This window comes from Schistocerca cancellata, chromosome 9 (assembly GCF_023864275.1).
Source record: "Schistocerca cancellata isolate TAMUIC-IGC-003103 chromosome 9, iqSchCanc2.1, whole genome shotgun sequence".
Classification (NCBI taxonomy): Eukaryota; Metazoa; Arthropoda; class Insecta; order Orthoptera; family Acrididae; genus Schistocerca; species Schistocerca cancellata.
Window position 1 is genome coordinate 296547263 of NC_064634.1, and position 25275 is coordinate 296572537.

The 25275-nt window shown below is 43.2% G+C and overlaps 1 protein-coding gene across 1 annotated transcript in view; it reads right to left on the reverse strand.

Annotated features, from left to right (window-relative positions):
• Positions 1–4815: 4815 nt before the first annotated feature.
• Positions 4816–25275, reverse strand: part of LOC126101365 (uncharacterized) — a 46664-nt gene continuing 26204 nt past the window's right edge. Inside the window, exons 3-4 of the mRNA XM_049912033.1 lie at positions 12834–13077; positions 4816–4826 (exon numbers count right to left, since the gene is read on the reverse strand). Coding sequence (XP_049767990.1) covers positions 4816–4826; positions 12834–13077 — 255 coding nt within the window. The remainder of the gene's footprint in view (positions 4827–12833; positions 13078–25275) is intronic.

The following is a 25275-nucleotide window of genomic DNA, read 5'->3' on the forward strand; positions in this document are numbered from 1 at the left end:
GTACAGTTAATGGCTCAAAAATTAGAAATTTCAGAGAAAATCTTCAGTAGTTAGACTGGAATGAGGTGTACAAGGAACCCGATGCTAATTTAAAATATAACTTATATCATGATACACTTGTAAGAGAATTTGAAAACTGTTTCCCCAAGAGATTAGTTTAATCTAATTATAAGAAACCATGCAAAAAACCTTGGCTTACTAAAGGAATAAAAATATCTTGTAACCACAAAAGGGAACTGTATCTAACAACAAGAAAGAGTAATGACCCAGAAACAGCCAAATATTATAAAAACTACTGTGCTACATTAAGAAAGGTTATTAAAAAGTCCAGAAGCATGTGCATCAAGTCTGAGATTAATACCTCTGATAACAAAATCAAAACAATTTGGATTATTATTACAAGGGAGACAGGACAACCAAGAGTACAGGATGATGGTATCACCATCAAAGCGAATGGAAACTTGATAAACAACAAGCTGGAAGTCGAAAACATTTTGAATAATCATTTTTTAAATGTTGTAGAGAAAATACGATCTAAATGTTCATTAGAAGAAGCAAGGCAGTTAATGGAAGAGGCCTTACCCCACACCATTTGATACAATTGATATTCCACCCACCTCTCCTTCTGAAATTGGGAAGATAATAAACTCTCTCAAGAATAAAAGCTCACATGGAATTGATGGCTTTTCCAGCAGGATAATGAAAGTTTGTTCCCAAGAAATAAGTGGGATTCTTAGCCACATATATAATGGCTCCCTGAAGCAGGGCATTTTTCCAGATAGACTAAAGTATGGCATTGTTAAACCACTGCATAAAAAGGGGATACAACTGATTTCAACAACTACCGCCCAATCTCTCTCCTGACTGCCTTATCCAAAATTCTTGAAAAAGTAATGTATTGGAGAGGAGCTTCACACCTTTGCAAAAATAAAGTTTTAACAAAATGTCAGTGTGGTTTCCAGAAGAGTTTCACAATGGAAAATGCTATATATACTTTTACTAATGAAATATTAAATGCTCTAACTGGAAGTCACCCATTGGGATTTTTTGTGATCTATCAAAGGCTTTTGATTGTGTAAATCATGGAATACTTCTAGATAAGCTCAAGTACTGTGGTATGAATGGGACAGTGCTCAAATGGTTTAAATCATACCTAACTGGAAGAGTGCAGAAAGTTGAAATAAACAGTTCACATAATATGCAAAAAACAGGTGATTTCTCAAACTGGGGAACAATCAAGAATGGGGTGCTGCAAGATTCGGTCTTGGGCCCTCTGCTGTTCTTAATATGTATTAATGACTTGCCATTCTATATTCACGAAGGAAATGCAAAAGCTGGTACTTTTTGACGATGATACAAGTATAGCTATCACACCCGACAGACAAGAATTAACTGGTGAAGTTGTAAATGGTGTTTTTTAGAAAATCATTAAGTGGTTCTCTGTAAATGGGCTCTCATTAAACTTTGACAAAACACAGTATATACAGTTTCACACAGTAAATGGAATGACACCATTAATAAATATAGACTTCGATCAGAAATCGGTAGCTAAGGTAGAAAATTCAAAATTTCTAGGTGTATGCATTGATGAGGGGTTGAACTGCAAAAAACACACTGAGGATCTGCCGAAACGTTTGAGTTCAGCTACTTATGCTCTTAAGGTCATTGCAAATTTTGCCGATATATATCTGAGTAAATTAGCTTACCACACCTATTTTCATTCTCTGCTTTCGTATGGCATCGTATTCTGGGGTAACTCATCATTGAGTAAAAGAGTGTTCATTGCCCAAAAGGGGGTAATCAGAATAATTGCTGGAGCTCATCCAAGATCATCCTGCAGACACTTATTTAAAGAGCTAGAAATCTTCACTGTAGCCTCACAATATATATATTCCCTTATGAAATTTGTTATTAACAATCCAAACGAATTCAAAAGTAATAGCAGTGTACATGGCTACAACACTAGGAGAATGGATGATCTTCACTATTCAAGGTTAAATCTAACTTTGGCTCAGAAGAGGGTAAATTATGCTGCCACAAAAGTCTTTGGTCACTTACCTAATAACATCAAAAGCCTGACAGATAGCCGTATAGCATTTAAAAGGAAATTAAAAGAATTTCTTAATGGCAACTCCTTCTACTCATTAGATGAATTTTTGGATATAGTAAGTGGATAATTTCCCAACCCCACAAAAAAAGTAAAAAATTAAAAATTAAGAATATTGAGTGTTATGTAATATTTTGTCTAATTTAATATCTTGTATAGACACCTTTTATTAACCTGACACATTCCACATCATTACGAAGTGTCGTATTCATGATCTATGGAACAAGTACTGATCTAATCTAATCTAATCTAATGTAACATCAAAACAACATGAATAAACAACTGACTTCGAACCATGAAAGTGACATGTCAACCAGGCTTAAGACAACTTTGTAAATGCAAAAGTACAAAATCAAGTCAGGACAAAATGAGTGTCGCTATGGTGAGAAAAAATCACATCATATGGCCGCAAATGACAACTATAAAAGAACAATGATAAATAATAAAATAATATTTAATCATAGTGAAAGAAAAAATATCAAGGAAAGTTGAAAAGGTATTTCTAAAAGTCCAAAGTTACAGGAATGGAAGGTTACTTCAAAAAAATTATTCTGAAATCTTTATCAGAATTTTAAAAGTATTAGGTATCAAATATTCCTGTTGTGAAAGCGGTAGACTTGGCTTAAATAATGGTAATGAATATGAAATGGTTACCAAATACTTCGATCAGCTTCTGAACGTACGACAACCATACCATTAATTAAGATTTCACATAATTCATAAAAATGTAAAACATTTCCTCCACCCAATAAAAATAAAATTAAGGATGTGACTAAAACTCTAAACAATAATAGACCTAATGGAGAAGGTTATAAACGGTGTTCATAGAAGAATATCCCAGTTATAAATTTTAATAGTATCAACTGTAATCGTTGTAGAACTTTTTTTTCTTTATTGTATTTTAGTGCCCCATAAGGAGCGGACTGGCAGCAGCATAGGCGCCGCTCTTCAGCCGACAGACAGTGCATAACAGGGAGACATTTAAAACAACATAATCGTGGTCGTGCGGTAGCGTTCTCGCTTCCCACGCCCGGGTTCCCGGGTTCGATTCCTGGCGGGGTCAGGGATTTTCTCTGCCTCGTGATGGCTGGGTGTTGTGTGCTGTCCTTAGGTTAGTTAGGTTTAAGTGGTTCTAAGTTATAGGGGACTGATGACCATAGATGTTAAGTGTCATAGTGCTCAGAGCCATTTGGATCTTTTTTTTTTTTTTTTTGAAAACAACATAAAGGAGGAAATATGGCGAAACAGATATAAAAAAGGGGGAAACACAATGAAAGATAGCGTAAAAAGGGGGAGACTGTAAAAAAGGTGATAAAAATCTAAAAACTGTATACAAAAAAACCACAGACTGTGACGATTAAAAGAAATACAAGGCGAACGATGGCCGGAGCTTAAAAGTTGCGATGGGTGGCGTACCACGTAACAATCACTGACAGCAACACTATGTACAAGTCAGACGTCACATGAGAACAGCTCCTAACACAACACTGACGTAGAACACCGACGACGACGAACAAACTTATGTAGAATATTGGTTGAAGCTCATAATTAAAGAGTAATTCAAATGTTTTTAGATGAGAACGCGTGCGAGTATTACTTTGCTGTTTTTCCCTTTGCAGCGCCACACATGCAAAGTTGGAGACCCCTGTGCGTAAAGAGTATTACGTTCGACAGTTCGCTAAGAGTGAATCTGTAATTTCAGTACAACGTGCGTTTCGTTTAAAGTTTAACTGTGATCCCCATGATGCAAAAACATCCGCAAGATGGTCTAGTCAGTTCGAAGTGACCGTATGTATGTGTAAAGGGAAAGCAACGAGAAGACCAAAAGTGTCTGAAGAGGATTTTGACTATGTCAGAGCTTCGTACGTTCGCAGTACTCAGAAGACTGTTCGGAAACAAGTCTTGAACTTCAGTTGCCAAAGGCGAAAGTGTGAAAAGTTTTAAGATGAGGTTTTCACATGGGCCCATATCAGTTACAATCGATACGTACTTTAAAGCGGGAAAATGACTTCCGTGACCGTGTGGTGTTTCATCTAAGTGGGGAGGTATATAGCTGCAATGATCGTTTCTGAAGTCAGAACATCCTCACGAAATTGTACAACGTCAAAGAAATTCCCCAAAGTTAAACGTTTTCTGCGCTCAGTGCCAGCATCAAGTGTATGGTGAATTTTCATTTCATGGAGCTATTGAAACAGACGTGGCTTATCTGGATATGTTGCAAGAATGGCTCTGCAAAACTTTATGTAGCAGAAAGATGGAACACCTCCCCATTCGATCACTTTGTACGAGATCAAAATCCCTAAGCGTTGGATTCGTTGTAATGGTCAACATGAAATATCTCTTTTCCGCTGGCTTTCACATTCACCTGGACTCATGCCATGCAATTTTTTGTTTTGGGGCTTTATAAAAGATCATGTCTATGTTCCGCAACTACCTAATAATTTTCCAGAGCTGAGACACAGAACTGAAGAGGCTATTGCTTCCATTACTCTGGACTGGTTAACAGAACAGTGAGAAGTAATGAATTATGGGTAGCATGCGTGCCACATAATAAAAGTCGCACGTGCTGAATATTTATAAGAAAATGTATATTAGGTTATCTTCCATTTGAAGTATAATTTGTTGTAAATAGTCTAAATTAAACTGTTGTAATATACTACTGAAAAATTATTTTATGGATATTTTCAGAGAATGAAAGTCACATTAATTCACCCATTGCCTAAACAAGAAGAGAAACAAAATATCAATAGCTGTACAGAGGTATATTCCTTTTCCACTTGCTTATATAATGTTCTCAAAAATGTGACTGTAAAAGTCTGAGTCAGTACTCGAAAATTATTTGGATGAATACAAATTTAGAATTAGAAAGGGTTTGTATTCAACTTAAAACCACTAATTCACCGATTACTAAACTCCAATATCATATAACTTCGAAAATTTTTAATATCTTATGACTATTTAAATGAAAATCTTAGATAAAATAATTCAGGAAGTACGCGTTAAAGATAAAGTTAGAAACCTACTATATCAGTCACTCTCAGACAAAGCATTAAAAATAAAATATGTTCGCCAAGTACCAAAACTAATCAATATAATTACAGGAGAAAGACAAAATGATAGGTTATCTTCAGTCCTCCCGAGCTGACTTTCGAAGAAGTGACAAGAAAATAGAATGATCAATATTATCAGAAGACAAATTACGTCCAATAATGGTGGAAGATAGGACAAATATGTTAAACTGCCTCGAATTGCACAAAGATTTAGCTGTATGTCCTGAAAGTCTAAAAATATAATGTTATTCTACACTCCTGGAAATGGAAAAAAGAACACATTGACACCGGTGTGTCAGACCCACCATACTTGCTCCGGACACTGCGGGAGGGCTGTACAAGCAATGATCACACGCACAGCACAGCGGACACACCAGGAACCGCGGTGTTGGCCGTCGAATGGCGCTAGCTGCGCAGCATTTGTGCACCGCCGCCGTCAGTGTCAGCCAGTTTGCCGTGGCATACGGAGCTCCATCGCAGTCTTTAACACTGGTAGCATGCCGCGACAGCGTGGACGTGAACCGTATGTGCAGTTGACGGACTTTGAGCGAGGGCGTATAGTGGGCATGCGGGAGGCCGGGTGGACGTACCGCCGAATTGCTCAACACGTGGGGCGTGAGGTCTCCACAGTACATCGATGTTGTCGCCAGTGGTCGGCGGAAGGTGCACGTGCCCATCGACCTGGAACCGGACCGCAGCGACGCACGGATGCACGCCAAGACCGTAGGATCCTACGCAGTGCCGTAGGGGACCGCACCGCCACTTCCCAGCAAATTAGGGACACTGTTGCTCCTGGGGTATCGGCGAGGACCATTCGCAACCGTCTCCATGAAGCTGGCCTACGGTCCCGCACACCGTTAGGCCGTCTTCCGCTCATGCCCCAACATCGTGCAGCCCGCCTCCAGTGGTGTCGCGACAGGCGTGAATGGAGGGACGAATGGAGACGTGTCGTCTTCAGCGATGAGAGTCGCTTCTGCCTTGGTGCCAATGATGGTCGTATGCGTGTTTGGCGCCGTGCAGGTGAGCGCCACAATCAGGACTGCATACGACCGAGGCACACAGGGCCAACACCCGGCATCATGGTGTGGGGAGCGATCTCCTACACTTGCCGTACACCACTGGTGATCGTCGAGGGGACACTGAATAGTGCACGGTACATCCAAACCGTCATCGAACCCATCGTTCTACCATTCCTAGACCGGCAAGGGAACTTGCTGTTCCAACAGGACAATGCACGTCCGCATGTATCCCGTGCCACCCAACGTGCTCTAGAAGGTGTAAGTCAACTACCCTGGCCAGCAAGATCTCCGGATCTGTCCCCCATTGAGCATGTTTGGGACTGTATGAAGCGTCGTCTCACGCGGTCTGCACGTCCAGCACGAACGCTGGTCCAACTGAGGCGCCAGTTGGAAATGGCATGGCAAGCCGTTCCACAGGACTACATCCAGCATCTCTACGATCGTCTCCATGGGAGAATAGCAGCCTGCATTGCTGCGAAAGGTGGATATACACTGTACTAGTGCCGACATTGTGCATGCTCTGTTGCCTGTGTCTATGTGCCTGTGGTTCTGTCAGTGTGATCATGTGATGTATTTGACCCCAGGAATGTGTCAATAAAGTTTCCCCTTCCTGGGACAATGAATTCATGGTGTTCTTATTTCAATTTCCAGGAGTGTATATTTGGAGGAGATAGATAATAACTACAGGCTACTCAGAAAAAGCCTGCAAAAAGGGTGTTGCAGGCTAGGTTTGAGAAATAAGTGTTCATCTCTGAGTGAATTAGCATTAAAGGTAGCCAATTAGGCGTTTGCTTGCATAAATTCGAGCAGCACGCCAGGTACAATTAGGGTCAGTTCTCATGACATAGAGGATAGCGCACGAGACTGCTCAGCCTTTGGTTGTGTTCGATCCTTACTAATTCCCCATGTCCAATTTTTGTATTGCTCTTTTGTTTGGTTTTAGGAAACCAAGTGAGGAACACATTTAGCGACATCGTCTCTGGCCAAGTTTGTGCATGGATTGGACTGATTGGCTAACTTCCATGCTAATTAACTCATAAATGGTCCCCATAAGCTCCCGAGCAGCACTCTTACAAGCATTTCAGACTGTATTCCAAGAATATCTCTAGCCAAATTAAGAAAGTTATTACAAACATAAATGATCTCTAATTATTTGTAAAAATAATTTTTAACAAAATTGTTGAAATAACTGGTGTAAACGAAAGAACGTAGAAAGCCTGTCATGGTACAAGGAAGTTTTGTAACAAAACTTGTAGTAGTTGTTGTTATTGTTATTTTTGTCATGGTAGTGTTCTAGAGTCAAAAGTCTGGTTTGATGCAGCTGTCCTCGTCCACCCTGTGCCAGCCTCTTCATCTCTGAATAATTACTGGAATATAACAGTGACTTTATACCAGTTATTAAAAAAACCAATTGATCACAGTGTAGTATTTTACTGGTCATCAAGATGAACGCCACTGTGACGTAATGGACCCCGCCATCTTCTATGTGATGTCATACGGTCAAGGTCAATGACTTACTCATGCCATCATGATGACATCATAGTAAAGGGGTGTGGCATGTGATGTCGTGGATAGGGTGCTGACGTGTACATGTGACTTCATGAATTTGACTAGTGTGTTGCTTGTTGGAACAAGTCTCAACCTGTTGATGATTCTTTTTTTTTCCTTTTTAACATGTCACAGCTTGCCAGAATAAGTCTCAATTTTTCTTGGCCGATGACATATCAGGCAGTTCGTTACAATCTTGTGTAATAATAGTGATACATTGGGCAAACAGGTAAGTGACAGTAGTCATAACATGTGAATTTTATTGCCCAAATAAATTGATCATCATCGCAGCACTCTACAAACAGTCCTTCATTGCTCCCTCTCAGCTGACCGTCATTGAACCATTTGTGTTTGGGGTAAAGGTAGCCACGATATGTCAACTAATCATCGTTTCCCCACCCTGTGCCATCTTGGCAACACACCATTATTGCCCCTTCCTCCCCCCCCCCCCCCCCCACACACACACTCCCAGTTGTGGTTGGGATACTGGTAGCCACCATGTGTCAACTAGTCTGACCATCATTGTTCCAGTTCTTTACAATGTTGTGTAACAAAACAAAGGTGGTGTATGGAGGTAATTTGTTACTGTTTTGGTGTAACCGGTTTTAGTAGGTTTTTTTCTGTTTTTGGACGATTTTTGCTAAATAATCTGATCACCTCTGCCCCTGTTTGTTATAACATAACGACATAGGAGGTATTTTGTTAGAATTCGTGATGTATGGGGCGAAGATATGTCAATAGCAGATGGCAAACGTTTTGTACTGTGAGATAAAGTTACAATGGGGTCACTATGTTTGGGTGGCTCTGCGAAGTTGTTGTAAAGCATAGTAACCATCATTTCTTACCTCTTAGAATGTGTATTAGTACTGCCCATTGAAGCGTCTTGAATTCTCCACTGTGTAATAGTATAAGTTAGCATTTTCCGCAGAAGATGACAAATGTTTTATTATATTTCATTTTTTTAATTTTCATTTTTTAATTTTGTATAATTTCATGCTAGCTGCAACTGGGCTAGTTCCTCCATCTTGCTTACTTTTTCCAGTCCGCAGTCTCGTATTTTTAAAATCCCATCTCAGAACCGGCCGGAGTGGCCGTGCGGTTCTAGGCGCTACAGTCTGGAGCGGAGCGACCGCTACGGTAACAGGTTCGAATCCTGCCTCGGGCATGGATGTGTGTGATGTCCTAAGGTTAGTTAGGTTTAATTAGTTCTACGTTCTAGGCGACTGATGACCTCAGAAGTTAAGTTGCATAGTGCTCAGAGCCATTTGAACCATTTGAACCCATCTCAGATTTTTGAATTTCCCATTAGTGCCATCTTGGATTTATCGATTACAGTGCTACAAGTGCAGTGTCAACTAGCGTCAGGCACTTAAAGTGTGTTCCAGGTAGTTGATAGCCATACCGCTCATACTCATGAACAAGGTTTCGGTCAACCATGTATGACCACCACTACGGATCAATCAGGTATGAAATCAGGTTATGGCCTGTAGTGATTGCGGCAACTGTGACAGCAGAACAGTACCTCACTGACATCCTGCGGCCTCATGTGCTACGTCTCGCACCCTGTCATAGCAGTGCTCCTAACTACTGAAGCCCAAGAAGTGTAAGGAATGCTGCCAGTTTCCGACGGACAAATCATTTAAGAATTTGATCGTTATTTTGATCGTTCACTAGTTGTTAATAGATGTCACTACGGTAACTCGAAAGTACAGCACCCCTGAACCACCAAATCATCCATGCTTTTCCTCAGGTAAAGCTAAGTGTTTTGCTGCCGTCCGATCATTATTTGACATAATCTCTTGTGCGCCCCTTCATTTTCTTTTTCCGTACTTCGTGGTTATCAAACAGCTACAATCAGTCTAACAACCTGTACAAGTTGGACACGCTCATTTCAGCGCTATCTCGTTAATTCATGAAGAGTTTTTAGTATCTGCAATTGAGGCTTCATTCGGTGCATAGGTTTATTTGTGCCTATCTACAACTAATGTACAGAGCCTTGTTATCTATAATCTGCCCATAATTTATTTTAGTAGCTTGTTCATAACGACACTGACTAAATTAGATCTTCCCTGAGATATTTAAGTCTCTAATTCATCTACGATAACGTTGGAAGCTAAAGAAGTGAATTAAAATTTGTGCTCCAGCCAGGACTCGAACAGCAGTCTTCTGCCTAACGAGGTAGATATGCTGCCCATTATACCACCACAGCTTTATGTTTGACATTTCTGCAGGAACTACCCAAGTAGAACACCCTCCCCAACACAAACTCCAATTCACATCTCCCCTTATATTGTCACTATTACCAGGGCAGCCCAGCAGTGGACATAATGGGGAAGTGCCGTACTACATGTGATCGGATAGATCTTAAATTAAATTTTCCCTCAGACAGTCTCTAATTTATCTACGTTATTGCTGTGGGGCGGTGGTGGTGTGGGTGGAGCGCCGTGGCCTATTGTGGGGTTGTGGACCACTGAAGGCTACGGTGAGACGAAGCCTGTCCATCGTTTCTAGGTCCCCAGTTTAATACACTCCTGGAAATTGAAATAAGAACACCGTGAATTCATTGTCCCAGGAAGGAGAAACTTTATTGACACATTCCTGGGGTCAGATACATCACATGATCACACTGACAGAACCACAGGCACATAGACACAGGCAACAGAGCATGCACAATGTCGGCACTAGTACAGTGTATATCCACCTTTCGCAGCAATGCAGGCTGCTATTCTCCCATGGAGACGATCGTAGAGATGCTGGATGTAGTCCTGTAGAACGGCTTGCCATGCCATTTCCACCTGGCGCCTCAGTTGGACCAGCGTTCGTGCTGGACGTGCAGACCGCGTGAGACGACGCTTCATCCAGTCCCAAACATGCTCAATGGGGGACAGATCCGGAGATCTTGCTGGCCAGGGTAGTTGACTTACACCTTCTAGAGCACGTTGGGTGGCACGGGATACATGCGGACGTGCATTGTCCTGTTGGAACAGCAAGTTCCCTTGCCGGTCTAGGAATGGTAGAACGATGGGTTCGATGTCGGTTTGGATGTACCGTGCACTATTCAGTGTCCCCTCGACGATCACCAGTGGTGTACGGCCAGTGTAGGAGATCGCTCCCCACACCATGATGCCGGGTGTTGGCCCTGTGTACCTCGGTCGTATGCAGTCCTGATTGTGGCGCTCACCTGCACGGCGCCAAACACGCATACGACCATCATTGGCACCAAGGCAGAAGCGACTCTCATCGCTGAAGACGGCACGTCTCCATTCGTCCCTCCATTCACGCCTGTCGCGACACCACTGGAGGCGGGCTGCACGATGTTGGGGCGTGAGCGGAAGACGGCCTAACGGTGTGCGGGACCGTAGGCCAGCTTCATGGAGACGGTTGCGAATGGTCCTCGCCGATACCCCAGGAGCAACAGTGTCCCTAATTTGCTGGGAAGTGGCGGTGCGGTCCCCTACGGCACTGCGTAGGATCCTACGGTCTTGGCGTGCATCCGTGCGTCGCTGCGGTCCGGTCCCAGGTCGACGGGCACGTGCACCTTCCGCCGACCACTGGCGACAACATCGATGTACTGTGGAGACCTCACGCCCCACGTGTTGAGCAATTCGGCGGTACGTCCACCAGGCCTCCCGCATGCCCACTATACGCCCTCGCTCAAAGTCCGTCAACTGCACATACGGTTCACGTCCACGCTGTCGCGGCATGCTACCAGTGTTAAAGACTGCGATGGAGCTCCGTATGCCATGGCAAACTGGCTGACACTGACGGCGGCGGTGCACAAATGCTGCGCAGCTAGCGCCATTCGACGGCCAACACCGCGGTTCCTGGTGTGTCCGCTGTGCCGTGCGTGTGATCATTGCTTGTACAGCCCTCTCGCAGTGTCCGGAGCAAGTATGGTGGGTCTGACACACCGGTGTCAATGTGTTCTTTTTTCCATTTCCAGGAGTGTACATACATAGATACATCTAACCTTCACCTCTCAATTATGTGCAGATTCGCCGTGAACGACGAGTGGTTTGGATTCCACGTAAACCATAGGTCCCCTTTCCCAGGCAGGGAAAAGGAAAATCGCCGGAAAGGCGCTCAATTAAGAAACTTGGACTAGGCCCTTGATTTGCAAAGTTTTATTATTAAGCATTGGATGGATGTAAGAGGTCCGAGCAGATGTAATTTCGATGTATTGCTCATGCGCTGCCTGCGATATGCAAGGTATAAGAGAATCGCTGACCAGAGAGCAGTGTTGACTGAGTAGGAACTGTGTAGCTGTAGCAGTAAGTTGTTGCTAGTCTGGTCTAGAGTCTGCTCTGGTCTGGTATGGTGTATCGTGTTGGCTGGCCGGTCGCGGTGCAGCGATGCCGGAGCCTGAGTATTATTGTATAAGGTAAAAAGCAGCCTCGCGCATGTCTAATAATGTTATCTGAACTCCCATGTAAATCTTTTAAAAATGTCCTAATAATAATCTTTGTCATATAAAGTAATTTTTTAACAAGCATTCATTTCAATTTAAAGAATTTACTAATTTCTCCAATCCATGAAGATTCCGATTGTTGCAAAAGAAAAATCAGTTGCTTCCTTTCATAAATGACCAATCTATCGGCCAGCATTGCGCAGAGCTGTGCCGGAAAAATTTATTGTAAGAGGAGATATATTCGACAATTTTACTGAGGTAAGAATTTTTCCTTTTTTATTCAGAATGATCTTACAGGTCCATGACGCAGCACTGCTGTCGTCCAAAATTTACCAGGTTACTGAATTTATTTTTTATTACGAGGTTTAGGAATTTTTCTGTTTCGAGCTTACATTAAATGAGAAAAGAATTTTGTGGGTACATTAAATGGGAAACAAATTTTGTGTGGAGGTTAAATGTGAATGAATTCCTGTAGGGAGGTTATAAATGGGAACCAATTTTGTTCTGAGGTTACACAAAAATTAGAATCATTATCAATATTATTTATTTATTTTTTTATAATTTTGTGGGGAGGTTACAAGGAGAACCATTACACTTGAACGCCCTCGAGAAGAGCCTGACGCAGCCTCTTTTTCCCAACTGACGAAGTGTACGAGGCTCTGCTCTACTCCTTTTCCTGAGGGGTCCCTGCTGTGACTTACTCAGCCCGCTGGCCAGCAGCTCCCGGTCGCGGCCGTTCTGCACGATCGGCCCCGTGATGAAGGAGACGAGCGTGACGCCGCCCACGCTCTGGAAGGAGCAGACGATGAGGCGCGACAGGTTGCGCGCGCGTACCAGCAGCGAGCGGCGCTCCTCCGGCAGGTGCGAGCAGAACTCGGCCGCGTTGCGCTCGATGTGACGCTTCAGCGCGTCCATGCTCTCCCTCTGCAGCACGAAGATGGTACCCTGCGAAAGTGAGCCAGATATCCCTCACACACCGGCCAAGAAACGTGTAATTCTTCCACACTTCGATTTCAATTTATAAGAGTAGCGAGAAATTCAGAATTGATGGCTGCAGTCCTGGTACATTCTGAAATCTCCCAAGTTGAAGAACCGCATCACGCCGCAGGAGGAACCAAGATATGAGGTGCGCCCAAAAAATTTTCGTTCTAAGGCTATACAGACCAGAATCGGTGTGCCACTCTGGAAAAATAACCGTGAGCATTGACGCAATCATCCCACTCACGCGTCATTTTCAAGATAACCGTTTGGTAAAACCCCCGTGTCCTACTGCGTTAAGAAGCTATAACTGTCTGCTGCATTCCTCATTCGACAGGAATCGTCGAACATCCGAAGCCTTTTTTAAAGCAGCAGAGGCATGGCAATCGCATGGGGAGAGGTGAAGACTATGTGGCGGGCGCTCGAGCGTTTCTTACTTGAGTTGGCGTAACTTCTGTGTTACAACATTTGCGATATAGGGACATGCGTAACTTGGCACACGATTCCACAGCCGTAGTTTTTGACAATAGTGCTGCCCCAACACATTCTTCACTCTCAGATGGATGTCTACCGGCGTTTCTCCTTCGACAGTCAAGAAATAGCACGTTGATCCTGTTTGGACGCCTTTACTGAAAACATGACCATACTTCATTTTTTCGCGTTTACCGCACGCTCTTCGTAAAGACACGGGTGCCGCACTAACCCTCTGTCTATATGTCGGTGCTTGTACGGGGTGTTCAAAAAGTCTCTCCGCAGTGCCGTATGATTGTTAACCGCGCGTGCCGTATGCCGCAGTGAATATACCGAAATGAAACTCAGTGAAATACAAGTTATTAATTTACTCAATATTCATTTTTACTTACAAATGGAAATGAAATGAACGTTTGGCGTCATTGGCCGGGAGGCCCCTTACGGGCCAGGTCCGGCCGCCTTGGTGCAGGTCTCATTACATTCGACCCCACAATGGGCGACCTCCGCGCCGGATAGGGATGAAATGATGATGAAGATAACACCCAATCCCTGAGCGGAGAAAATCCCCGTCCCAGCCGGGAATCTAACCCGGGCCCCTTAGGACGGCAGTTCGTCTCGCTGATCATTCAGCTATCGGGCTGGACTTTACTTACAAATTTTCATATTAAATGTTGAAAGCGTCCCCCCGGTTGTTGAATACACAATTCAATTCGTCTAATCATGTTTCTAAACACAAGCTGTAACATTTCTTCTGTAACAGAAGCAGTGAAAGTGGATATTGCAGTTTTCAATTCATCGATGGATTTTGGACGGTTTTTATAGACAGTTGCTTTCGCTTCTAATTGTTCTTTATTTACGTGACCATTACGGCACTCCAACCCCAGTTCTCGATACCAGTAATATCGTACTACTTTTCTGCGAAGTAACAGACATATTTTTGTGACAATATTCACATTTGGTTTTATTAATGTATAGGTACTCCGATGTATCGATATATTACAGTGATATGGTTCTTGTGTGTATTCATTTCAGGGAGACTGTCGTAATCTTTGACTTACATGTAACCGTTTTGGCGCGAATGCGGACAGAGCAGTCTTTGTTTCACTTTGCAGAAGTTAAGTTGTTATATCGCTTTGTAAAACAACAGTCAAGTCTTGTGTTTGGTTAAAGTGGAAATTAAATATATGAAAATTGATACAAAACTGTTTTCTTGATGATGTGACAATTAAGAAGAAGTATATGTGAATTTACAAGAAGTTTAATAAAAATGTGGATCGTGAACACCTAGCCAAAAATTATTTCTACCATACCATTGTTCTGATCTGGGATTGTTTGATCATTAAGAATTTCCTGAAAAACGCATTTGTTAGGTCTTGAAATATTGCTAAAATACAGATCTGAACCTTCTAGCAGTCAAAGTGGAATCACCCTAGTATCAACAAGATGAGCCATAACAACTTCGACGGAATCTACGTGGGAATCCATTCAAGATAAGTGCCAAAATTAATGCCTTTTTTACAGTGACTTTATTACTTCCATTCTGACGATACCATCCACAGTCAATAACTTTGCTGTTGCCCGATAAAGCGAACATATGTTGCGTGAGCAACATTATTAATCTGATTTCTAACCTACTTTGCAAGTGGTGGTATTGTGAGACGCTGCATCCCAGAAGAAAAAGTCAGGTTGTATTAGGTCAGACGATCGTGGAGGCCCTGTGAAATTATGCGATAACCAAAACATCAGCAAGCAGTGACATTGAAGCGCGAGCTGTATGCGCGGTTGCGCCATCTTGTTGAAAATAACAGTTCAGTATTTCACGTAACACAAGTTCTCCTATGAATGGGTCCAGAATATCACTGCAGTTTCGTTGTGCGTTTATTGTTTCGTTGAAAACCCCAGGCAGACGAACAATTATACGGCAGGCGCAGCTAAAAAACATACGGCATTCCGGAGAGACTTTTCGAACACCGCGTATTTACGCATCGGAGTCGTGCTACGTTGCATGGGCTGCAGCGACGCCCTCAGACGGAAACTTTTTGAATGCTCCTTATACTCGTAAAATGGCGATGCAAATTAAAAGTAGACTGGCGACGAGTAATTCATTGTCTATATCTGAAGGGGAACAATCGTACAACAATCCATACTGAAATGGTGGAAGTGTACGGCAGCAAAGCATCAACAAATGACACAATTGTTACGTGGCACAGACGTTTTCATTGTGGTCAAGCAAGTTTGAATGACGAACTAAATGACAGACCATCTCTCTGTGGAAAATCACGAATCTAAAGTGAAGGCATTGGTGCTTGAAGACCAGTCGATGCGAGAGAGGCAACAGTGAGCCATTTATCAGTTTCAACATCTTTTACGATATTTTGAGCATGTCAAATGTCACCATTGCTGTGTTTCGTGACGCTCAAACCCCTTCAAGAAGTTCGCAGAACCAAAGCAGTTGTGTAAGTTGTACAGCTGTGCCAGGCCAAACCAGATAACTACTTTATCCGTCTAATCTCCATCTACGAATTCTGGATTTATCAGGACGACACGTGGATTCATCAATGCTAAGGAAAGTCAGAGTCGCAATTGTCATTAGGTAAGGTGATTCTAAATGTTTTTGGGGCTGCCTTGGTGAGGTGCTAATACTGACCAGAAAACTGACTCATTTTTACAACCGATTGACCAGTGGACTGTTTTTCATTTTGTTCAGTCGTTTTTTGTCGGTCGAATGAATCAACCCAATGAAACTACACCGTCAGTCACATACATGTGACCACTTGTCACAGGCCTGAATAACTACCTTTGCAATGCAGACCACTGAAAGATGTGCAGAAAGAGAGTCAGAGAGATTCTGGGAGGTACCAACAGCAATACGGAATCACGCCAATTCCAGCGCCGTTGCCAGCTGCGCGAGGTTTCTCGGTTGATGATCCATGGCGCGAACAGCTCGATCGATTGGGTTCAAATCCGGGCAGTTTGGTGCCCAGAGGTGTACCTTAAACTCATCCTGACGCTCTGCGAGCAGTGTTGCATGTTGCATTGTCCTGCTCGTAGATGCTATCGTGCCGAAGAAAACCAAACTGCATGTGAGGGTACCCAAAGATAGATGCATACTTGTGTTGATCCATTGTGCCTTCGAGAATGACGTTATCTCTCATGGAATGCCACGAAATCATTCGCCATATCATATAGCTCCCTCCTTCGGCCTAAACCCTTGCGACGTTTGTTGAAGGGTGTTTGCTTTCAGACGTTTCATGCCAATGGAAAGACCACCTGTCGCCAATCAGCGGACGTCCATTTGCAGTACTGGAGTGCAAATTCCACCCTTCTTCGCCAATTAACGGCAGTCAGCATGGTTGCATGAACCTTGGTTTAACCGGACGATCAGTTGCTTAACAGTTGCACGTTTATTCGCCTGTAAATATCTGCGCAGCCGTTGTCCACCAAAGATGTCTCTGCGCCGGTTTTGGATAGCGCTCTTTTGCCATGAGCGGTGTACCTTAACCACGGCACCACACGACCAGTTTACTGTCTCAACCGTTTAGGAAGTCCTTTCACCCTTGGACCACAAACCAACGATCATGTTTTATTGGTCGTCAAACAAATCACTCGGTTTCCGCGTTTCGACAACTATTGCACTGTTTTCCTCTACGCTGCTAGTGCTGCCACCTGCCATCTGTGAGAGCTTATTGCACATTGACATCGCATACAGGTGATGGTCACATTAGTGTGACTGGACCGCCTAGTTTCTGCGGCCTTGTCAGCTACACGAATTTCTTCATTCACTGCACGGGTCTGAGTAGTTACACTTAATTAGTGTGAGAAAAACGACTGACAAGTCTCCGACAGTTACGACAGATATATGAATGTGTAAGTAGGCTGTTTATGTTTTCTTATTGGCAACGTTACGTAGCGCTCTGTATGAAAATCACTGGCTGTGCTGTGTGCAGTCTGTGGTTAGTTTGCATTGTTGTCTACCATTGTGGTGTTGGGCAGTTGGATGTTAACAGCGCATAGCGCTGTGCAGTTGGAGGTGAGCCGCCAGCAGTGGTGGATGTGGGGAGAGAAATGGCGGAGTTTTGAAATTTGTAAGACTGGATCTCATGAACTGCTATATACATTATGACTTTTGAACACTATTGAGGTAAATACATTGTTTGTTCTCTATCAAAATCTTTCATTTGCTAACTATGTCTATTAGTAGCTAGTGCCTTCAGTAGTTTGAATCTTTTATTTAGCTGGCAGTAGTGGCGCTCGCTGCATTGCAGTAGTTCGAGTAACGAAGATTTTTGGTGAGGTAAGTGATTTGTGAAAGGTATAGGTTAATGTTAGTCAGGGCCATTCTTTTGTAGGGATTTTTGAAAGTCAGATTGTGTGTCAGTTTAAACACAGTCATGTATAATTTTTCTAAGGGGACGTTTCAAATGTTTTCACTCAGTCTTCGCGGTGAGTAATTTCATCTAAATATTCTTCAGCATATTAGCGTATCTAAACGATGGCCATCGTTGACAACCTTTTCTTTCTTTTTTTTTTAAAAAAAAGACGCAAACAATGCATATTATTTTAATGAGAGCTGAAAACTGTATTGCTAAAAATGAAGTATTTTCAAAATTTATGTATTTACATAAATACGGATTTTCGTATTTCTGGCAGTAAATCTGGACTTTTTTTGATGACTTTAAAAGGCTAACAGCTGGTGCTACATTACAGATTTACGTTTAAATAAATGAAGAATTACGTTTTCATGTAAGTTTATTGAAGCTCTGTCTTCTTTCCACTGGTTTGCAGTTATCACTGATAATTTTATTTTAGTAAATGCTGAAGCGACGTAAACAGGAACCATATAAGATACAATTATTTTAATTGTTTGGTGACTTAATCACTTACTTTTAAGCACATACTGTCACTTGTTGGAAGTGCTTTTCTCTCCTTTTTGCGAAAAATAATTTTAATAATTCGTAAATTTTCTCTGAATATCTTTAGTTAATACAGTTTCATAATATTATTCGCCCCTGCAGATACTGTATATAGCGTGTAATTTATCTCTGGGATCATTTTTTTATCTAGTCATATGATTTCTCCGATTTCCAAGTCCTGAGCGTTCCAGTATTCTGGTACTGGCACAAAGTTCACCGTTTCAGAAATAATCATGGACGGCAGACTATACTAAAAGCAATTTATTGTCACTCAGTAAAAAGCAAGCATCGGAACGACAGTAAAAGTGACGACAGACAATAAAAGAGCGCAGTCAACAATAATAATTGAACAATGCCAGAACAATGAAATGTTTGTATTAGGTTCCTCCCACGCACTGGTTTCACTCGGAAGAAATGAATGAATGAATAATTCAACCGATACGCAAAACTACAACCGAGTGAGTCTATTGTTTTCCAGCAACCGAGTGAATCGATTGTTTCGTTCGGTTGTTCCCATCACTAGATGCTAACAGATAATGCTCATAAGGACCAAACCGTCATGGGAACATACTGTCGCAATCTTACGCCGAGGTTACGCAAGCCAGTGAATGTATATCGTAGCGAAAGCTCTCCAAAGGGGCGTTTTTGTTGCACAATCTCGTTCTTCACAGGATACAGGCAGATAAGATTCTTCTTTAGACGTATATTCTCTTTGACACGGCACCCAGTGACGTCTTTCTCTTTTCTCAGATGAAGAAACCACTGCGTAACAGGCATTTCCAGAATGACAGATGATTTTCGAAGTGGTTCGATTCCTGATCAACCAAAATGCAGATTTCTAGAGCAAAGGTCTCCAACTGCTACCCATCGCTGGGAAAATGTGTCACATTTAGAGGTGAATATGTAGAGAAGGACCAACACGAACACCAACTATCATCGGTGCAGCATAACTTTTTTTCAAAGTTACAACTAATACTTTATGGTAACCTCTTTTTGATTAGGGGGACAAACTTCAGGAAGTGATTCCTTGCAGGAAAAGGAACAACGAAACTCATATCAAGATGGGTTTGGAAATGGAGTGACGAATCTCCAATAAAGCAATTAGTATTGGCGCGTCACGTTAAACATTACATGGCACTAATTTATTATTTAACTAATGCATATCTACTACCTTAGATGGCACTGAACAACTACATTAATCCGTGTTTTGCAGATTCTATGATTCGTGCTTAGTCAAAGCACAATGACCCGTTATTCATGTCAGAATGTCTCAAACAGTCGTGAAACCGTGTACTCCCTTTTCTGGCACATATTCTAGTGCACTAATCAGTCGTGCAAAAATTTTTCCTTGAAATAAACAGGTGAATTGTGAGGAACAAAAGTTCTGACAGCTTTTCCCTTTGTTTCGAGATTTAATGCTCTTTTTTTTTCGATGTGGAGCGGTTTGCTGGGGCGCAAGTGGCTTGTGCCACGTGACTTCCAAGAGAAAACTTTTGTGATGGTGTATGCTTGTGGATAGCGCATTTCGGCATTAGCAATTTTTTTATAAATTAGTGTTTAATAGCAGGCAACACCAAGGGACGCAGCTGGCAGCGAATATAAATGGTAGTGCTTCTGTACTTTGTCTACACGTATTCGCATCATTTTAATTTGAGAAACATATCCACCTGCGATATATCAGAATTTTCTCATAATACAAGCATACACCTATGTTTTTTCATTTGTGTGGCCATAACACTCGTAATTGGTTTACAATTATTAAGGTATTAAAAATCGTCCGTGCAAGTATAAGACAGTGTGTATGTTTAATCACCATACATATTTCGTTTTATTGATATAAAACATAATCAGTGTCCTACAATGACACATATTTACAATCTGATTTGCTTTCTAGATCTAAAATGTTCTGTGTAATGTCCTGTTTGTTCCCTAATATTTTAGGGAGAAGTTTTTAATATGTTCTCAGATTCATCCACGGTTTTTTAAGTGATGGCCCAGCCTTATTTTCCTGTCTAATTATATTAGCTTCCCTCTTGTATTACTTCTGTTTTAATTAGGAATTTTAGAACATCTGACAATATTAACGCTGTCTTAAAGCAAGTGAGGTAGTGTGATTGTGCGGGTGACCATGAGTGAGATTGGGAGAGAGCAAGTGTAATTACACCCCTGGAAATGGAAAAAAGAACACATTGACACCGGTGTGTCAGACCCACCATACTTGCTCCGGACACTGTGAGAGGGCTGTACAAGCAATGATCACACGCACGGCACAGCGGACACACCAGGAACCGCGGTGTTGGCCGTCGAATGGCGCTAGCTGCGCAGCATTTGTGCACCGCCGCCGTCAGTGTCAGCCAGTTTGCCGTGGCATACGGAGCTCCATCGCAGTCTTTAACACTGGTAGCATGCCGCGACAGCGTGGACGTGAACCGTATGCTCTGATTTCTCTTATTTTATTTTGATGATCATTCCTACCTATGTAAGTTGGGCTCAACAAAATATTTTCGCATTCGGAAGAGAAAGTTGGTGACTGAAATCTCGTAAATACACTACTGGAAATGGAAAAAAGAACACATTGACACCGGTGTGTCAGACCCACCATACTTGCCCCGGACACTGCGAGAGGGCTGTACAAGCAATGATCACACGCACGGCACAGCGGACACACCAGGAACCGCGGTGTTGGCCGTCGAATGGCGCTAGCTGCGCAGCATTTGTGCACCGCCGCCGTCAGTGTCAGCCAGTTTGCCGTGGCATACGGATCTCCGTCGCAGTCTTTAACACTGGTAGCATGCCGCGACAGCGTGGACGTGAACCGTATGTGCAGTTGACGGACTTTGAGCGAGGGCGTATAGTGGGCATGCGGGAGGCCGGGTGGACGTACCGCCGAATTGCTCAACACGTGGGGCGTGAGGTCTCCACAGCACATCGATGTTGTCGCCATTGGTCGGCGGAAGGTGCACGTGCCCGTCGACCTGGGACCGGACCGCAGCGACGCACGGATGCACGCCAAGACCGTAGGATCCTACGCAGTGCCGTAGGGGACCGCACCGCCACTTCCCAGCAAATTAGGCACACTGTTGCTCCTGGGGTATCGGCGAGGACCATTCGCAACCATCTCCATGAAGCTGGGCTACGGTCCCGCACACCGTTAGGCCGTCTTCAGCTCACGCCCCAACATCGTGCAGCCCGCCTCCAGTGGTGTCGCGACAGGCGTGAATGGAGGGACGAATGGAGACGTGTCGTCTTCAGCGATGAGAGTCGCTTCTGCATTGGTGCCAATGATGGTCGTATGCGTGTTTGGCGCCGTGCAGGTGAGCGCCACAATCAGGACTGCATACGACCGAGGCACACAGGGCCAATACCCGCCATCATGGTGTGGGGAGCGATCTCCTACACTGGCCGTACACCACTGGTGATCGTCGAGGGGACACTGAATAGTGCACGGTACATCCAAACCGTCATCGAACCCATCGTTCTACCGGCAAGGGAACTTGCTGTTCCAACAGGACAATGCACGTCCGCATGTATCCCGTGCCACCCAACGTGCTCCAGAAGGTGTAAGTCAACTACCCTGGCCAGCAAGATCTCCGGATCTGTCCCCCATTGAGCATGTTTGGGACTGGATGAAGCGTCGTCTCACGCGGTCTGCACGTCCAGCACGAACGCTGGTCCAACTGAGGCGCCAGGTGGAAATGGCATGGCAAGCCGTTCCACAGGACTACATCCAGCATCTCTACGATCGTCTCCATGGGAGAATAGCAGCCTGCATTGCTGCGAAAGGTGGATATACACTGTACTAGTGCCGACATTGTGCATGCTCTGTTGCCTGTGTCTATGTGCCTGTGGTTCTGTCAGTGTGATCATGTGATGTATCTGACCCCAGGAATGTGTCAATAAATTTTCCCCTTCCTGGGACAATGAATTCACGGTGTTCTTATTTCAATTTCCAGGAGTGTATTTAAGACTTTAAGACTTACTCTTCTTTGTTTTGCAACGTGTTAGACACTTTAACCACATTCATTTCTACTAATTTTGGTACTGGAGTAGTAACATCGCCGATGACCGACCACAACGCCCCTCCCTCACAAGCACACACACACACACACACACACACACAATATACCTAACTACAGTTCGTTACAAAATCTACTGAAGTTTTATTTTACTTAGTTATTTTACGACTGACTGTCGCTTACATCATGGAGCGTTTTCTGCTTACACATTTTTGAGGTATTTCATCTTTTGGAACTGCTTGTTTAATCGCACATTGGTTTGCAGTCGTAGTTCACATCAAGAACTGTGATCTACCATGATGGGCGTTGCGATTCGACTGCTGTGGCAGAGGTTTATCTTGCTTCTTGGTAACAGTTGCCAATGAAGACAGGGAAAGCGGAATTGCGAAAAACAAAAAAAAATATGAATACGTTTTAATTGTCTTCTAAGCCTTGAGGATGTAAAGAACAGGCTTCAGGTGCGCATATAACACCAAACCCGAACTACTGACCAATAACAAAGAATATAATGGGCTCCTAGAAGTATAGTTTCACATTCATCCCTAGCACACGACGTAAATGACTATGTCGCTGGGAAAACTTATCCTACCTTATTCCAGTTGTAAATCGTTATCGAATCTCTGCAGTCCGTTGAATTAGGCGCAGCTCGTAATTAGAAGCTCCAAAAAATATATTAAAATATATTTCTCAATAATGGATTACAGAATCGAAATTATGAGGACGCATTTCGAATATTTGTCACACGGATTTACAATGGCAGGCAGCGTTCTTGGTACTACTGACATTGAGTGATGTTTCTCGAGCAGGTAGTAGCAGTCTTAAGGTTGCACCTTAAATGCTAGTTAGCTCAAATAATCAGCATATGCAGCCGAAGACTTCCGGCATAAGAAGTCACCCTCATTCTGCCAACGGCCTTGTCATAGAGGGCGGAGGAGTGGACAGAGGTTCAGGGCACTCTCTTGTCCTAGGGGTGGGGAAACTGCCCCTAACGGCGGAAGAATCAGCAATGATCAACGGCATTAGGATTCAGAAGGCAATAGAAACCATTGCATTAGAGACACGTAACATGTATCCACAGGACATGTGGCCTACAATTGAAGAAGCGTCATGATGATCTCTCCATTGGCAAAAGATTCCGGAATAGTCCCCATTAGGATCTCCGGGAGAGGAATGTCAATGGGGAGGTTACTATAGGAAAAAGACTGAATAATCAACTGAAGGATAACGTTCAACAAGTCGGGACGGGGAAGATCAGAAGCTTCAACGTGTTAGGGAAACTAGAAAATCTGAAAAGGGACATGCAAAGGCTCGATCTAAATATAGTAGGGATCAGTGCAATGGGCTCTGAGCACTATGGGACTTAACATCTGAGGTCATCAGTTCCATAGAACTTAGAACTACTTAAACCTAACTATTCTAAGGACATCACACACCTCCATACCCGAGGCAGGCTTCGAACCTGCGTCCGCAGCGGTCGCGGATCAATGAAGTAAAGTGGAAAGAAGACCAGTATTTCTGGTCAGATGAGTTAAAGGTAATTTCAACAGCAGCAAGAAATGGTATAACAGGAGCAGGATTCGTTAGGAACAGGAAGGTAGGGCAGAGGGTGTGTTACTGTGAACAGTTCAGTGACAGGGTACTTCGTATCAGAATCAACAGCAAACTAACACCGACAACGATAGTTCAGGTATACACGCCGATGTCGAAAGATGAAGATGAAGAGACAGAAAAAGTGTATGAGGATATTGAAAGGATAATACAGTATGTAAAAGGGGATGAAAATCTAACAGTCACGGGGGACTGGAATGCAGTTGTAGGGCAAGGAGTAGAAGAAAAGGTTACAGAAGAATATGGGCTTGGGACAAGGAACGAGAGAGGAGAAAGAGTTCTGTAACAAGTTTTAGCTAGTAATAGCGAATACCCTGCTCAAGAATCACAAGAGGAGGAGATATACTTGGAAAAGGCCGGCTGATATGGGCAGATTTCAGTTAGATTACATCATGCTCAGACAGAGATTCCGAAATCAGATACTGGATTGCAAGGCATACCCAGGGGCAGATATAGACTCAGATCACAATATAGTAGTGATGGAGAGTAGGCTGAAGTTTAAGACATTAGAAGAATCAATACACAAATACAGGGTTATTACAAATGATTGAAGCGATTTCACAGCTCTACAATAACTTTATTATTTGAGATATTTTCACAATGCTTTGCACACACATACAAAAACTCAAAAAGTTTTTTTAGGCATTCACAAATGTTCGATATGTGCCCCTTTAGTGATTCGGCAGACATCAAGCCGATAATAAAGTTCCTCCCACACTCGGCGCAGCATGTCCCCATCAATGAGTTCGAAAGCATCGTTGATGCGAGCTCGCAGTTCTGGCACGTTTCTTGGTAGAGGAGGTTTAAACACTGAATCTTTCACATAACCCCACAGAAAGAAATCGCATGGGGTTAAGTCGGGAGAGCGTGGAGGTCATGACATAAATTGCTGATCATGATCTCCACCATGACCGATCCATCGGTTTTCCAATCTCCTGTTTAACAAATCGGAACATCATGATGGAAGTGCGGTGGAACACCATCCTGTTGAAAGATGAAGTCGGCGCTGTCGGTCTCCAGTTGTGGCATGAGCCAATTTTCCAGCATGTCCAGATACACGTGTTCAACCGTTTCTTCGCTCACTGCAGGCCGACCCGTTGATTTCCCCTTACAGAGGCATCCAGAAGCTTTAAACTGCGCATACAATCGCCGAATGG